General features: G+C 38.7%; 1 protein-coding gene across 4 annotated transcripts in view; it reads right to left on the reverse strand.

The window, feature by feature from the left end:
* FARS2 (phenylalanyl-tRNA synthetase 2, mitochondrial) overlaps nt 1–18,630 on the reverse strand; it is a 499,567-nt gene that overhangs the window by 176,049 nt on the left and 304,888 nt on the right. For all 4 annotated transcript variants that reach the window (XM_077886004.1, XM_077886002.1, XM_077886005.1 and 1 more), the window contains one exon: nt 12,359–12,519. In XM_077886004.1, the coding sequence (XP_077742130.1) occupies nt 12,359–12,519 (161 nt within the window). The remainder of the gene's footprint in view (nt 1–12,358; nt 12,520–18,630) is intronic.

Here is an 18,630-nt window from a genome sequence, read left to right on the forward strand (position 1 = left end):
CTCAGTATAAATATCAGAAAACAGCAAGCCACCTTCACAGACCATTCCTACCTTGAAAATCAGGTGAAGAGACCCTGCTGAGGACTTCTGGAAAACTTTCCCTCACACATAAAAAAGGAAACAAATGTGTTCTGTTTCCTGCTTCTGGATCCTGTGCTCCATCCTACTGTTGCCATTTTTTCAAGGCTAAGGGGCAAAAGCGTTCAAAGTTCTAGAGTCCTGGCATCACTGAGTGATGCCTGCTATTGCTCTTATTTAAACTATTTTGAGTTGGCTTTTTCTTGGTTGAAGCCAAAAGCATCCCTACTGCAATCCTGTAATAATTACTTACAATATTCATAGCAGGAGGAAAAAACCCACTCACCTACTCAGCTTTGTTTAATTGACATGTTCTTTCTTGCCATGACAATTCCTTCAAAACTGTCTTTGTTTTTGGTCTCTATTCTGATTATTTCCTTTTAAAACTATAACTTTTTCTCCCCAGCTTTATGAAGGTATAACTGACAAATCAAAATTATATATATTTTAAGGTGTACAGTGTGATGCTCTGAAACACATATACATATACATTTTTATTTCCTAAAACTATAACTTTTAACTTTATGATCTATCAACTATTGTTTAGATGACTCTAGTATTAACATATCCCCCCAGTTCCAGAGATAGAAATACCAAAACCTCCTCAGGGTGCCTGAGTGGCTTACTGGTTACGCATCCAACTCTTGGGTTTCAGCTCAGGTCATGATCTCAGGGTCATGGATCAAGCCCCATGTTGGGCTCTACACTCAGTGCAGAGTCGGCTTGGGACTGTTTCCCTCTCCCTCCCCCTACCCCACGCATGCACGTGCACTGTTTCTCAAATGACATAATCTTTAAAAAAAAAAAAATACCAAAACCTCCTCTAGCCAGGTAGATAATTTCTAAAATATATTGCATAAAATTTGTTAGATTTTATGAACGTTAGCAAGATTCAAAGTTTAATGTTATTGTCTATAAATAGGAAGTTCTGTACATCTCCAAGGTTAATAGCCAAGAAAATGTAATATGGATATTGAATGTGTGTACATATAAAGGTCACATAACACACATCCTTCTAATCGACACTACAAGAAAGCTGTGGAAGAAGACACTGAAGATCTCATATTTTTTTTAAAGTGCCTTAAAAAAAGACCTGTGGCAGCAATTTTTGAAATATGTAAATATTTCACAAGATCCTCTGCCTTAACAAAAGAAAAATCAGTCATAAATCCACAGGCCTCTAAGGATAGAGACTCCAATACAAACATGGGGACACAGTTCAGAGGGCTCCACAGACTGCAGGTCAATGAAATGTCCTTACATCTTAAGAGTGAGGTTATATAACACCAAGATTGGCAAAGCAAGCTAAAAATGGAAATTATGGGCAGGGAAGGCCAGGAATCAGGAGGACTGTAGCTGCTACGCTCAGAATAGTTGTTTTGGAGTAGTTATGGTGGTGGTGGTGACAGCAATAGTAGTGGTGGTGGTAAAAATATGAATAACAGTCAATCAGGGTGAGACACTTTCTATGTGACAGGTTCTGATATAAATGCTTTACCTATAAGCACTATTAACGATTCCTAATACAAATTTGTCCATTCTCTTGCTCATTGCATTTCTCCTCATTTTGCAGTCAATGATTAGAGAGCACATACAAAAGGTTCTGTAGATGGTCATCTTCCCCACATCTTCCTCCACCTCTTTCTAGGACAGGTTCATAATAAAGCAAATATCACAATAAAGCAAGTCAAATGAACTTTTTGGTTTCACTGCATATAAAAGGTATGTTTTCACTATACTGAAAACATAAGTCTATTAAATGTGCAATAGCATTATGTCTTAAAAAGAAATGTATATATCTTACTTTAAAAATCCTTTATTAGGCAGCCTGGGTGGCTTGGTGGTTTGGCGCTCCCTTCAGCCCAGGGCGTGATCCTGGAGACCTGGGATCGAGTCCCGCGTCTGGCTGCCTGTGTGGAGCCTGCTTCTCCCTCTGCCTGTGTCTCTGCCTCTCTCATGAATAAATAAATAAAATCTTAAAAAAAAAATAAAAATAAAAATAAAAACCCTTTACTGGTAAGCATCATCTGAGCTTTCAGTGAATTGTAATTCTTTTCCTGGTGGAGGGTCCTGTCTCCATATTGATGACTACTGATTGAACAGGTTGGTGGTTGCCAAAGGTTGGGGTGGCTGTGACAATTTCTTAAAATAAGACATCAATGAAGTTTGCCATGTTGATTGACTCTTCCTTTCACAAATGATTTCTCTGCAGCATGCAATGCTTGTTTGATAGCATTTTACCCATAATAGAAATTCTTTCAAAATTAGAGTCAATCCTCTCACCCCCTGCCACTGCTTGATCAACTAACCTTATGTAACATTCTAAACCCTCTGTTGTCATATCAACAGTCTTCATGGCATCTTCACTAGAAATAGGTGCCATCTTAGGAAACCACTTTCTTTGCTCATCCATAAGAAGTAATCCCTTATCTGTTCAAGTTTGATATTGAGGGGCAGCAGTTCAATCACATCTTCAGGCTGCACTTCTAATTTTGCTTCTCTTGCTGTTTCCACCACATCTGCAGTTCCTTCCTCCACTGGAATCCTGAAGCCCTTAAACTCATCCATGGGGGTGGGAATCAACTTTCAAACTCCTATTCATGTTGATACTTTGACCTTTTCCCATGAATCACGAATGTTCTTAATGGCATCGAGGATGGTGAATCCTTTCCAGAATGTTTTCAATACAGTCTGCCCAGATCCAACAGAGGAATCACTATCTATGGTAGTTATAGCCTTATGAAACATATTTCTTAAAGAATAAGACTAGAAAATCATAATTACTCCTTGATCCATAAGGTGTAGAATGGGTGTTGTGTTAGCAGGCATGAAGACAACATTCATCTCATTGTACATCTCTATTAGACCTGCTGGATGGCCAGGTGCATTGTCAATGGACAGGAATATTTTGAAAAGGATCTTTCTGAAGACTCAAAAGAGAGCTTAAAATATCAGTAAACCATGACATAAATAGATGTGCTGTCATCTAGGCTTTTTTGTTTCATTTACAGAGCACAGGCAGAGTAGATTTAGCCTGATTCTTAAAGGCCCTATAAGATCTTTGGAATAGTAAATAAGCTTCGGCTTCAATTTCAGCTATAATTGCAGTCAGCAGCTGCCTTAGCCCCTGACAAGAGAGTCAGTCTGTGCTTTGAAGGCAGCCATTGACTTCTCCTCTGTAACTATGAAAGTCCTACATGGCATTTTTTCGCAATAGAAGGCTGTTCAGTCTACATTGAAAACCTGTTGTTTCATGCAGCCACCTTCATTAATTATCTTAGCTAGATTTTCCGGATAGTATGCTACAGCTTCTACATTAGCACTTGCTACTTTACACACTTTGTACCTGATGTCATGGAGATGGCTTCTTTCCTTAAACTCCATGAACCAACCTCTGCTAGCTTCAAGCATTCTGTCTACACCTTCCTCACCTTTCTCAGCCTTCACAGAATTGAAGAGTTAGGATCATGCCCTGGATTAGACTTTGGCTTGAGGAAATGTGGCTAGTTTTCTTTTCATCTAGATCACTAAAACTTTCTCCATATCAGCAATCAGGCTGTTTTAGTTTCTTATCGCTCATATGTTCACGTTCACTGGAGTAGCACTTTTAATTTCCTTCAAGAACTTTCCTTTGCATTCACAATTTGGCTAACTGAGGCAAGAGGCCTAGCTTTTGGCCTGTGTCGGCAACTGACATCACGAAGCTTAATCATTTCTAATTTTTTAGAGTGAGAGATGTGCAACTCTTCTTTTCACTTGGACACTTGGAGGCTATGCAGGGTATTAACTGGTCTGAGTTCAATATTGTTGTGTCTCGGAGAATAGGGGCACCTGAGGAGAGGGAGAGAGATGGGGGACTGGCTGGTCGGTGGAGCAGCCAAGACACACACAACACTTTCCCCCTAAGTTTAGGGTCTTGGATGGGCTTGGTTTGTGGTACTTCAAACAATTACATTAGTAACATCAAAGATCACAGATCACCTAATAAATATCACGATAATGAAGAAGTTTGAAATATTGTAAGAATCACCAAAACGTGACATAAAACACAAAGCACGCCAATGATGCTGGAAAAATGGAGCCAACAGACTTGCTTGACACAGGGTTGCCACGGACCTTCATTATGTAAAAATGGAATATCTGTGAAATGCAATAAAATGAAACAATAAAATGAGGTATGTCTGAAGGCTCTTGGGATAAACATCCCTTTTATAGAAAAAAATTATGTGTTTTATGCGTGTATGTGAGCTGGGAAAAAGCGCACATGGAAATACTGAAAAAAATCCGAGGTTCATTCATATCATTGCAACACAATGAAGCTGATGGGATTCTCACAGCTGGATTTATTTGGGAATAGAATGAAGAAACCCTGCATAATCCTACATTAAGTCTCTATCAGACAACATTTATGATAATGACAGCAGAACTAGATCTAGGAGCTAGTCCAAGTCATGGAGATTAGCAAGTAATCACAGGCTCAAGTCCTAATACAATTCTGGAGAGACATGGAGGGATTTCGAGAATTAGACTAGCAAAAAAGGATTAAAAGTAAAAAAAAAAGGAAGAAGAAAAATTTGACCTCCACATGCACTGGTCAATGTCCACAAAATTCTACACACACCTATACAGCTCCATTATTTACTTCTTTATTTCTTTATAATTATCTCTTAATAAATCTGTTTCCTCTTCCAGACTGGAAATAATGTGATGTCAGGAACTGTCAATGTCATCTTTCTGACTCCAGAACTCCTAGTGTTTCAGTCTAGGCACAACAGAGTTTACTAGTTCATCATTAGGAGCTCTCTGCAGTCAGGTGCAGACAAAATCCTAGGTGTCACTTACTTCAGTAAGTAAGAGTAAGTAACTCTTGTGGTGGAGTTACGGGTGGTTCCTAGCCTCGGTTTCACTATCAGTAAAATCAGTTGACAGCACCCACCCCATTAGATCGTAATAAATGAAATCCCTAACATGGGGAAAGTATTTAGTCCAGTATCCTGCACCCAGCACTCAACAAATGGCAAGTATTATAAGGTATTAAACAAATTAACATGCAACACAAGAGCCAGTGAACTATGATCGCTGAAAGACATCAATGAGGGAAAATGGACAACCCTGGCCTCTCGAGACTTCTAGTCTTCACATGACCCGGCATACCCCGCTGATGCTTCATACTATATGGGGAGCAAGGACAAACTGACACACTGTCCCACAGGAGTCTATCCTCAGAGAGGAATTCACAGTCACCATCCTTTCAGAGGTGTGCACCACATTCTGTGCACATCCAGCCTCATCCTTCCTATCTCTGCTTCTGTTTTTTTCTAAATAAATGAAGCACACAAACAAATCTCTGACTTAAGCATAATGTTTTAAATATACATTTAAATGGTAGGAGTTTACTCACACAGTCCCCTCACACTGACAAATACAAATGAATGAATGAATGAATGAATGGACAAGAGAGAGGGAGAGAGAGAGAAAGGAAGGAAGGAGGGAGGAAAGGTGGAAGGGAAGAGGAAAAGAAAGAAGACCTTTGGCCATAACAACAAAAGTGTTATAGGATCGCAACTGAAATTCTTGGTAACAAACTCAGGGGCAAGAAGAAAGAAGAGTTTCAAGATTGGTTCAAAGAGATCATAATTCATAGATCCACTTATTGTAATAGTTATGATGTGTGAAAGATGTTATGGCTTAAAGCTGACGGCCAAGAAAAGAATTGTTGAGACGTCTTTAGTGCAAAAAGGTGGTTTTATTAAAGCTCGGGGACAGGACCCACGGGCAAAAAGAGCTGCATTGGGGTCATGAGGAGTGGCCTCTTATAGACTTTCAAGTTGGGAGGGGGTTAGGGAGACCATAAATCTTTAAGGAATTTTGGAAGCAAGCTTTCCAGCACCTTGAGGGGGCCAGTTACTGTTGGGAAAAGGTCATTTATTACCGTCTAATAAAACCTGCATCATGAGACCCTTTGGATGGATTTCTGTGGATCATAAGCTTGGGGGATGATTGTCAACATGTATCCTGGAGGGGTAGAGATAAAAGAAGTTTCCAAATGAGTTTTTATATGTTAAAGTAGACTCACAGGCTCCTTAGGATCGGGCTTAGATTGCCGGTTGTTCTCAGCAAAGTGTTAACATCAAGGCAGCTGAGTTCCTAGAGGAAGGTCACTGCCTGTTTCAAGGACTTGTCAGTGGGATGTAAGTAGGAAGGAAATTTAATAACTTTTCTTCTGCCTTTGTTTCCCACATTGGTTATACTAAATAAACCCAAACCTGAAATATACCAGGAAGAAGTGACTTTAATCACCTGGTCAGATCATCTCACTTTATCATCTCATTTTACAGATGAGCCTCTGACAAGTAAGATGATTTTGTCCCTCTTTCTGTAGCATCACAGTGTGGTCCATGGACCAAGAGCATTGGCATCATCTGATAGTTTGTTAGAAACACAGAGTCGTAGGCTTTGTGTTAGTCACACTAAATCAGAATATGCATTTTAACAAGATCCTCAGGTGACTCATCTCCACACTGACGTCTGAGAAGCATTAATACAGGCAGTTTGTTACCAGTGAGTCAATAAACTGGATAATTTTACTCAATGCCTTATTTTTCTATAAACTATACACTAAATCTTTGGATCTGTTAAGAAAAATTTAAATCCTTTGGCTTTGAGTAATCAACTTATGGATTTATTTTTTTCTTTTTTCTTTCTTTCTCCCTTTATTTTTACTTTTTTTTTTTTAATTTAAATTCAATTTGTCAACATATAACATCCAGTGCTCATCCCATCAACCTATGGATTTTAAACTCAGGATAAAACTTTAGGAAATGGCTCTTGGAAGCCATGAATGGACCTGTGGTAACACACAACGTATAGTGACTACTCAGTGACCATTTCCCCATTTGTAAAGTGCAAAGAATAATTATACCTAAACTCAGAGGGTTATTAAGAGGACTGCATTAAGGACTGTGTGGTATTTAGAATCCTGAACACAGCGTGAGGCCTAAATGAGTGTTATACGCTAAGTGTGATTGTTGTTATGCTCTTACACACAACCATAAGCCTCATGAGAGGCTCGCGGGTCACCGCCCATCCATTGTCAACTATTCCTGCTGCAGTGACAAGAGTTTGAAATAATATTCACGATTAGGGATAAATACAGCCTGTGCCCACAGAAGAGAGTCAGGAGAATTCCTTACCTGGGAGAAGAGTACAACCAACACTGCTGAATTCTTTCATCAAATAGGACTCACATGGAATTCACAGAATTCACAATGTTTAAGTAAAATATGTGAATAAAATTTATAATACTGATTAATGAATGATTTTCAATAACAAGAATTACTCTCTATAGGACTAAATACTGAATTCACAATTTAGGACTGTTTAAAGAATTCTTCAGAGATGAACACAGCTTGGATTGTTGAATATTCAACTCAATGTCCTGAAACAGTGACATCCTACCTAGGGGGGTTGGCAGATAGACACACAACAAGCGCCCAAACGCCAGAATAAGCCCAGTCAGGGGATACAGAGTGGGGGACAAAGATCTCTTGTGCAGAACAAGATATCATTCATCCAACAGCTTGTTCATCCATGTATTTCGAGCACTGATCGAGGTCGGGTAAAGAGAGCTACAACAAACAAAGCACTTAATTCAAACCATGTAAAATAGAAACCAAAAATCAAAATCACCTTATAACCTGAGTTTCCTACTTACTAGATGCAAGCAATGGTTTGAAGGTATTCAGGGAAGAGTGGCATAGATGGAGCCTTGGGGTGATACAAATCAGACTGTTGCTAGACCCTAGAAGAGAGCCAGCATAGTGAGACAGATAGATGGATTTATAAGACTATGGAGACTGTGCAGAGGAAGATGCCAGAGAGGCCGAGAGCCTAAAACATAATCTTGGATGGCCTGATAGGAGATGAAAGAAAAGAAATTTCTGCTTCCTGCCAGCCCTACAATTCCCAAGTGGCTCCCAGAGTTTCCTAGCCAGAGAAGCCATAAACTCACAGCTGCCAGCAGACCTATTCCCCTACATTTCCTACCTTCCCCTCTGGCGAGGAGTCTTGCATCATATTATGATCATGTTAAACATTTGTCTTAAGATAGACCAGCAACATTAAGTGACAAAATGAGTCTCATTTCCCGCATATATATAATGAGAACCATTTCAGTCCAATAGGTTAAAACTGCTAACACTCTAGTACTGTCTGCATTACTTATACCTAACCCACAAAATCTGCTCTATTATACCTGTCATGATAAAAATAGGGTATCTAAAGGTATCTGTGATAAGTGAATAATGCCCTCCCCACAATCCCCAAGATACCCATGTCCTAATCCCTGGAAGCTGTGAACAGGTTACCTTACATTCAAAAAGAACTTTACAGATGTGATTAAGAAAGGATCTTGGGATGTGGAGGTTACCTTGAATCATCTTGGTGGGTTCCATGTAATCACAAGGGTCCTTTTCTTGCAAAGCAAACAAAAATTCAGAAAAGACGATTTGACCACAAAGGGAAGGAGAGAGAAAAATGCAGTGTGAGAGGAAGCCATGATCCAAGAATGAGAACAGCCCTACAAGCTCTCACAGGTAAGGAAACGGATTCTCCCCTTGAGCTACTGGAAGGAATCTGCCCCACTAACACCTTTGCTTTAGCCTAATCAGACTGATTTTGACCTCTGGAACTATAAAATAATAAACGATGTTGTTTTAAGCTGCTTGGTTTGTGGTAACTTGTTATGCCAGCAATAGGGAACTAACCCAGATTATCATCAATAAATACTAATTATAGGTGCATAATTAGGAAACAGCTCTCTGTGATCTATAATTTACAAAGTATTTTATAGACAGACATTATTTTGGTGATTAAATCCTAACTGCTCCATCAGACGTCCTTAAGTTTATTACCCAAAGACAGCCATTTAAATTATATTATAGTGCAAGTATGCATACATTGATTTTGAAATGTGAAGGCAGAAGAAATGACAAAAAATGACATGTAATACAAGAAAACCATAGTCTCTTTCTAGGTATCTTTGTGTCTCCTAAGAGGTGACAGTTAAAGTGCACTTAAGATTGGACTTATGCCACTAACTCATGGTAGCAAATATGTTAGTTATCTGTGAATATTTCACGAGCGCTGAGTGCCTGTTCTGTACAATGTTGGCTGGTGTTCCATCAATGTTTACCAATTCAATAAGTGACTGAAAAAATGAAAAAGTGAATGAGAAAAACTTAGATTCTTAGTCAGGTTTTACTTTTGATCATTTAGATGGAGTTTTATTCTAAATTAACCTAGAAGGACCTGGTGCTAGAGCAAAAATAAACAGCTTACTTAAAAAAAAAATCACATTTTTTTTTTTTAAAGCCACTAAAAGTCAAACTGAAAATGTGAATAGGTTGTAGAAGATTTTTCCACCCTTGGTTAGGATGCAAAAGGTCACAGAAAACCAATGTCCCACTGTAACGATGAGAAAACAATAAATTTAGAAATCTTATTTGTCATGCAAAATATTGAGGAGATCTGGACACAAGTCTAATCGAGCAGAATTCCAGAGGGGGGTGAGCCCTTTCTGGGGTGGACAGACATTTATGGGTGCTTCACCACTGGTGCATTAGTAGGCAGAAAAGCTAGCCTGCTTTTGGTAAAAGAAACTTGGCTGGAATAAGGAGATATGAGCCAAACTTTGATCAGCCAAGCATCGACTAGTATGGCAGACTGGATAGTGGAGGAACAGCTAGCCCTCACTGCTAGCCAATGCTCCTTCATAATACTTTTGCCTGGTAAGCACCGGTGGCAGAAGCTGGCAACCTGGTGGAAAGTAGAGAGATCTCATCTCCCATGCAGAGATCCCAAACTCTGCTGCTGGGGCCAGATCTCACCATCAAGGGGAAATCAAATGGTGATTTGACTCCTGATTAGAACAAAGATATCTTGCCTAGTCATCTTCATCTTACCTGCCTGACAGTGGAAAGGGCAAGGCTTTCAGAGGACAGGTATTATCTACTTTGGCATCTTTGTCTTTTTATACACAATATAAAAGTGAGATAAGTGAAAAAGCAGGAAAAAGATGACCCATAACAAAGAAGAAAAGAAAAAAGAATAAAAGGAGAACAATAGTAACAAAATGGTTGGAATTAACAGAACTGAAAAATAACTATTAAGAAGACGCTAAAGAATTTAAGGGAAAATGTACAAAATAGGTGAAAAGATGAAGAATTCACCAGAGTAATAAAAACTCTAAAAGAGAAGCAAATAGAAATTGTAGAACTGATAAGTACAATATGAATTCACTGGAGGGGCTTCATGGTTAAATGGACAAAATAGAAAAGGTTAGCAAACCCAAAGATAAGAGAATAAAAACTATCTAAAATAAAGCACTGAGTGAAAAAAAAAATCAGTAATAAAAAACACACCCTGAGAATCAGAGTACTATGGCATAACTTCAAATGGTCTGACATACATGCAGTTGCAGTCTGAAAAGAAAATAAAGAATAGAGTATGCTTGTTGGAAGAGATATCAGGGTTTCAAGGATGGTTAAAGGGCATTAATCCAACCCAGTGAGATCCCAAGCAGGAAAAGACAGAAAAGCATACGTAGGTCAAACCACTGAAAACCACAGTACAAAGATAAAGACAACGAAATGACATGTTTCAAGAGCTGAAAGGAAAACACACACTCACTTGCACAAACACACATATGTGTGGGCACACACCCACAGGCACACACACACCTACACATCCATACACGTGTACACAATGTCCACATGCACACACATACATGCATGTGTGCACACAAACTGGTAACCTAGACACCTATATTGGTAGGAAATACTCCTAAAAAGTACGGATGAAACAAAGGCATTTCCAGACAAGTAAACTGCGAACTTTTGTGCTACATTACAGGAAAATATTAAAGGAAGTTCTCCAGACCAAAGGGAAATGATCCCAGATAAAAACCAAGATCGGCAGAAAGGAACGATGATCAGTGGGGTAATATCAAGGTGGATATAAAACAAAATAGCTTTAAGTCTCTTTAAAAAATAATTGGCCATTTGAAGCAAATAGAGTGATAGACTGTGGAATTATAATACATGGAGAAATAAAATAAGAATATTAAACTCAAGGAGAGTAAGCCAATCTACACTATTGAAGAAAATTAAATGTCTCATGAAGCTGTGTAATAGTTACCATGGTAAAGGGTGATGGGATTAATTACGCACACTGTAATCTAGAATAGCCACTTAAAAATACAAAATGGAGAGTGCCAGGATGGTTCAGTCGGTTGAGTTACTCTTGATTTCGGCTCAGGTCATGATCTCAGGGTCCTAGGACAGGCCAGAGCTGTGCGTAGGGCTCCGTGCTCAGTGGCCAGTCTGCATGAGATTCTCCCTCTCTCTTGGCCCCTCCCCCCTCTTGTGCTCTCTTTCTAAAATAATAAATAAATCTTAAAAAAAAAAAAACAAAATGGTGAGATCGAATAGGATCAGGGTAATAATAAAATGGAGGAAAAGAACAAACAAACCAAAAAACACAAAACCTTAGTTTCCAAATGAAGGAAAAAAGAGAAGGGGAAAATAAAAAATGACAGAATTAAGCCCAAGAATCTCCCATGTAATTACAGTAAATGTTAAGAGGTATTCAACACTCCATTAAATCCAGGCTTAAATAAAAAGACCCAACTCTATGCAGTTTACAAGAGGCACACTGAATATAAGGACCTAGAGTGAAAATAAAATGAGGACAAGGACATGCACTGCAAACACTAATCATAGGTGTCTACTACGTTAGTATCAGAAAAACTAAACTTTAAAAGTATCATCGGTGATTAAGATGGCTATTTCATAATGATAAAATGATCATTAACGAAGCCCAAAGTTAGTTCTTTGCTCAGACTAAAAGCTTAATAAATTTCTTATTTTTTACATACAATTTCTGACAGTTTATGAACTCCTGTGTGATTATGGACCTCTACTTAAGACTTCTTTCCAAGGGGCACCTGGGTGACTCAGTTGGTTAAGCGTCTGCCTTCAGCTCAGATCACGATCTTGGGGTCCTGGGATAGAGCCCCACTCCCTCTACCCCTCCCCTCTGATTCATGAATAAAAAAAATCTTTAAAAAAACCCCACCCTTTAAAAAATACACATTATTTATTTTTACACATTATTTTTAAATTCCACAAGTTTCCTTTCAAGTGTATGACCCCTTCAGTTCTTAAAAACTATTATTATTATTATTATTACTATTATTATTAGAATCTTCAAGTCATTTTACCTGAAATTTCACCTTCTGGTTGATATCTGACACGCGGAACTGCTTCAGGAAACGCTCATCCTCACTCCAGAAGAGGCGGATGTCAGGGATGTCATAGAGGATCATGGCCAGTCTTTCCAATCCTAGACCAAAGGCCCAGCCAATTCGATCTTGAGCACCAGCTACGATAGGAAAACAAAACAACTGACTTAAAAAATATAAAGGCTTCAAGGTGAATACTACTTGCTGATAAGTGACCAGTACCACTGTTAAGTGCCTGTTAAGGCACTGGGGAGGGGTTGTGGAGAGATCCACGAGGGTGCCCCATCTTATGTTTCTCATGCTTCCCACATTCCTTACTCACGTCCCTCACTAAAGCACTCTGGAGTCATGCTGACTCTAGGATTGCCTTTCATGTTTTATTACATTCCAGGATCTTTTAAGCCCTGGCTCCTGCCTCTTTGCCCTGATTCAAACATTTAGCCTACTATGTGCAGGTTACAGAGAAGAAGACAGAAAAGATCGTCTCCGTCCCTAGGTGGCCTAACTGGACAGGCAGGTATATTTGAAACATGTCACAGTGGACATTAATATTCAGGAAGAACCCTCCATTTCATTAAAACAACTTTACCCTTAATAAGAGCTACCTCAGTAACACATAGGGAGCAAGCAAGCAAAGATGAAATGCTCATTTACTACCACTCACTCCAAAGGTAAGATGTGTTATTTATTTACATTATGGCAATGCCATGAACTTGAAGGGTTTATTTCGCTTATCTGAAACAGGAGTAAGACCAAAGACATAAAAGCACTGCGTGAAGAAGGCAAGGGAGTAATTCACATGACTGGAAAAGCTTTCAGAAAGGGCTCATGAAAGGAACATAATTTCAACTGAACACTAAGGGTGAGTAGGATCCTGGACAGGCTGCAATGGCCTCAAGATTTCATTCCTAACATGTGTGTCCTGTGTGGATCCCTCCCTTTGAATGTGAGGGACCCCAGGAACGGGATGGAGTTTTACCCATGATTAGGTTACTTTATATGTGGGACCTTCTGAGCAAACCAGCTTACAGAAATGAGAGGGCCCTGTGGCCAGGACCTGAGGGAAGCCTCTAGAAGCTGGAGGAGGCCTGGCAGTCAGCCAGAAATGAGAGTCCTCAGTCCTACAACCTTAAGGAAATGAATTCTCCCAACAGCATGAATGAGCTTAGAAGAGGACCCTGAACTCCAGAAGAGTGTGCAGCCTTGCTGACATCTTGATATCCACCTTGAAGACCCTGAGTTGGGGACCCAGCCAATCTGCGCCTGGACTTCTGGTGCAAGGCAAATAAATGCGACATTCGTTTATGCTGTTGTAATTCATTAAGTATGAGGTTAATTTGTGAGCTAGCAAAAGAAAACAATCATGCATCCAAAATGTGGAGAAAGGTAAAAGAAAATCTCAGACTGAAGGAACGTCTTCAGTAACAAAGGGGTGACAGTACAACATGGAATGGTTAGTAGTGGATTCTGGAAACACAGATGGTTCAACGTTGAGACAGGTAAGAGAGAAGAGAACCCATTTCTGCCTAGCTACTCCTACCACCATTGTTTATGAATAGACAAGGATAAATGTGTAATAGAAGCTATACAGAAGTATGAGCCTCTTCAAATGGTTTAAAAGCTGAATGGGGACGTCTGGTGGCTCAGTGGTTGAGCGTCTTGCCTTTGGCTTAGGCTGTGATCGCGGGGTCCAGAATCGAGTCCGCGTCAGGCTTCCTGCATGGAGCCTGCTTCTCCCTCTGCCTATGTCTCTGCCTCTCGATCTCTTGTGAATAAATGAATAAAATCTTTAAAAAAAAAATAAAAAAATAAAAGTTGAATGAATTAAAATAGTCAAAATGAGATCACAAAAGAAAAAGATAGAGAGAGAGAATGGCTCAGTAGCAGGAGGGAAGGTGGATTTTGAAAGAAAAGCAAGTGGTTGGCTGAGTGCACCCGTCCCTGAGTAAGAATGAGCATTCAGATAAGGAGGAAGGGAGAGGGGTGTCTAACCTTGCAGACAGTGGAGTCACCAAAGAGTGAGCACAATCCCTGACCCAGTGACCAGGTGCCTAAGAGAGCAGTTGAAGAGTGAGGCCAAATATTTTGGAATAATTCATACTGATGCAATCATTCATACTGAAAAATGGTTGGCCACTAGTTACAGACATGAAATATCATATAATCATGACAGAGTTTTTAAATCTATTTAAAGAAGATTTCTTTTTCTTTAAATGAAAAGGGAAAATTGCAGTCCTGGTAAGGTGGTCATTCAGAGTCCTCATTCACTGCCGGTTACAACACATATTTCAATAACAATTTGGAAATAACATGGCAATACATATAAAGTTTTGCCTTAAAAAATGTTCAATCTTTATTCTTATAGGTCTACTCAGAAATTTGTCCTAAAGAAATAATCCAACAAAAGAAAAATATAAATGAAAGAAGATACTCAGCAGTACAACTTATAAGAGCAAAAACCGGGAAACAATCTGAGTAGCCCAAATTAGGGAATGGCTTAAAATTATAGGGACATTTTGATGCAGTCATTAAAAATCATACTTACATAAATATATATTTAATAAGTGACAGACTATAAGGAATTATGAAAAATATCTATGATAACATGAATATGTACTATGATACCACTATTTAATATAGATACAAAGGACTGTACTGTGAAAATATAAAAACAAATTGTGGTGTTCAAGAATTACAATGGGTAATAGTTTTTAAACAACTTTAAAACATTTTCCTGTAATTGTTACAGTCTTTTCAAATAAACAAGTAATAAAGATAAGTAGGGACGTTAATGCTGCTTTGTGACTTAGGTTTTTTTCCTTAATCTTTTAGATTTTATTACCAATTTTTAGATATAACCAACCACTGAAAGCCTACTTTCTGTAACTGAATGAGCCAGTCAATTTATGGCATGATTTTATTTAATATCTATTCTTTCTTTTAGTATCTTAGTTTTTCCTCCTTTCAGCTACCCACAATTAGTTCCCCAACCCCCAAAACATTTTCTAAAGCAAAAACAAGAATAACAAAGAGCTCCTCAAAGTAGGTAAGAGCAACAATCTAATTTTTTTTTAAGACAGTTTTATCTATTTGAGAGAGGCGGGGGGCAGAGGGAGAGGGACAGAGAGAACCTCTGGCAGACTCCATGCTGAGCACGGAGCCCAACATGGAGTTCAATCCCATGAAATTGAAATTATGACCTGAGCCAAAATCAAGAGCCAGATGCTCAACTGACTGAGCCACTCAGGTGCCCCAACAATCTAATTTTTTAAATGGACAAAGAAAATCTAATTTTTTAAATGGATATTCATAGAAAAGGGAAGAAAAATTACCCTTAAGCAAAAGAAAAGCTTAAGAAAAATGAAAAGTAAAAATGCACAAGTTACCGTATTTTAGTTATCAGAATGGCTGAATAAACACATCTGATCCCATACTTTATAGCAAAGCCAAGGGAAAACAAGCACTCTCTACATTGCTGGTAGGTTCACAATTGGGTTTTTACCCTATTGACCTAAGGACCATAATATAGCAGTAGCTATCAACATTACAGGTGCATATACCACCTTGTTACTTTAGCTACTAGAATGTAATCCTACTTATGGGAAATTATGAATGTGTAAGTCCTCTTGCTGGAGTATTGGTTATAAGAGCAAAAGATAACAACCTAATGTCCATCACTAGGGAACCAACTAAATAATCTGCTATGTCCATACAATGGCATATTATTATAAAAATCTCTGACAGATTTCAAAAACTTTGATGAAAGCAGCAGCTGCCTGGCTTTGTTTTGTTTTATTCTTATTTTGGGGGTGGTTGGGAAAGAACTGAGCAAATGGAGGACAAAAATGGGAAGACATCACACTACATACCTTTTTAAATAAAGACAAGAAATATTTCAGATAACAGAGATTTTTGTTACTAGATAAAATAATTTGTCTTCTGTTTATTTTTAAGAGATTATAAGAACAAAGTATTCCTCTCATGTTACATGGGGGCCAAACTTTCAGGATAATTATAATTAATAAAAATGGATTCCTATGTCCTCCTTCTAATAGCCAGGATGGGTCTCTTTCCTTCTATAAGACCCAATGCATTTCTAAGCCTGAAATGTCATTATTGGTGGGGCTTTCAAAAAAAAAAAAAAAACTCACAAATTCCTTCATACCTTTTTTCTTCAATCTCAGTGGGTTGTAATGTCTTCAGCTAATCAACTATAGAGGAAATGATGCTACATGACTTCTGAGGTCAGTTTATTTATTTTTTTAAAGACTTTATTTACTCATGACAGACACAGAGAAAGAGAGAGGCAGAGACAGAGGCAAAGGGAGAAGCAGGCTCCACGCAGGGAGCCCAATGTGTGACTTGATCCCGGGACTCCAGGATCATGCCCTGGGCTGAAGGCAGGCACTAAACCACTGAGTCACCCAGGGATCCCCCCCTTGGTTAGTTTAAAATAGCCATACAACTAACATTTGGTCTTCTGTAAATGCTTGCTCTTCACACGTTCCTTCTCACAATTCTACCTCTAGCACATTCTCTCTTGAAACCCAACTGCCATCCTCTGAGAAGGCAGTAGCATGGAGACACCATGTATAGGCACTCCAGTGGACGGTCCTAGGTGAATCCAGCTTTCAAATCATCCTAATGCTGACAGCAAACATGTCAGTAAAGGAGACTTAGGAGGGGGCCAGGCCTGGCTCTCTAAATCACCCCAGCTGTTTAATCTTCCCAAGGCTCCAGCCACCATGGATGAGAGAGAAACTGTCCCCACTATGCGCTGTCCAAATTTGTGACCACAGAATAATAAAACTGTGGCTCTCTTATGCCATTAAGTTTGGAGAGGTTTGTTATTCAACAAGGGATAACCAGACATTGTTAAATCACCTGCATTTTGCTTTGTATTATAAACATTTCCAAAAATAAATAAATAAAAATAAATAAGCATTTCTGATTATGGTTAAACTAAGGCTAACTGAACTACTGATGTAAATTCATTTATTTGAGATATAAGATGATGCAAATAAAGACTAGATAGTGTTTCACTTAGGAGAGATTCGGAATTAAGCTTTAAGTAAGATGAATCCACTATATTATAGTATCCTGTATGTCATAGTATCAATTACATCCTAATATCGCATCTATATACAAAGGCCATGCCACCCCACATTATTCATTGCGTTGTTCATCCTACATAGAAACAAAACAGTCCTAGGCCAAAACTATGTAATACCCCTTCTCCCAACCAACTACTGCTTTTCACCTTATTTTTCTACTTTGTGATGAATGGATCATCATCCATCTAGTTATTCAAGGCAGAACCCTGGGAGAAAATTTTAACTCTAAATACTACCTCATTTCAGATATAGACATTTAAAGTATATCTCAAAATTTTTCTCAAAACTATCCCTTTATTCTAGTCTAATTGCTACTACCGATTTGTGCCTTTAACAAATATCTCTCACCTGGGCTCTTCTAAGAAACACCCAAGTAGTCACCGTCTGTCTCCCTATTTGGTCCATCTGTGATATTGCCACCAATTCTCCTTATAAAACATAAATTTGGACACTGTCACCAGTATAAAAGGGAAGAACAATGAATGACTCATCTCTAAGAACCATATTTGTTCTTAATCTTATTTTGCATTTATTGTCTTTCTAAAACACACACAAAAAAAAGCTTAAAATTATTCCATAGATCCCCATTCACTCTAGCTAAACTTGAATACTCAGGGAACCTCAAGATTCGATGTACAAGGTCCAGTTGGGAAAATGCTTTACTGTAAGTTAAATACTAGCATCTCTGTTCATTACTTGGCACCGAGGCAATCATAAAGATAAACAGATGGGGTGCCTGGATGATTCAGTTGGTTATGCGTCTGCCTTTGGCTCCACTAGGACAGAGCCCCATGTTGGGCTCTCTCCTCAATGGAGAGCCTGCTTCTCCCTCTCCCTCTACCTCTGCCTGATGCTCCCCTTGCTCATGTGCTCTCTCTCTCTAATAAATAAATAAAATCTTAAAAAAAAAAGTGGAAACACAAGTATTCAGCTATGTTACAGATAGACTGAGAAGGAGTAGACTGAAAAAGTTTGAAGAACTTTCAAAAAATTTTTCAATACCTCACAGGTTGTTAATTTTGTCACATATAAAATTATGCCCATGACATTGCTCAACAACAGAATTCACTTTTTTTTCAAATGCAGATGGTTCATTTGCCAACACAGACCATTTTCAGAAACACAGAAAAACCCTCA

Source organism: Canis aureus, chromosome 37 (genome assembly GCF_053574225.1).
Source record: "Canis aureus isolate CA01 chromosome 37, VMU_Caureus_v.1.0, whole genome shotgun sequence".
NCBI lineage: Eukaryota > Metazoa > Chordata > Mammalia > Carnivora > Canidae > Canis > Canis aureus.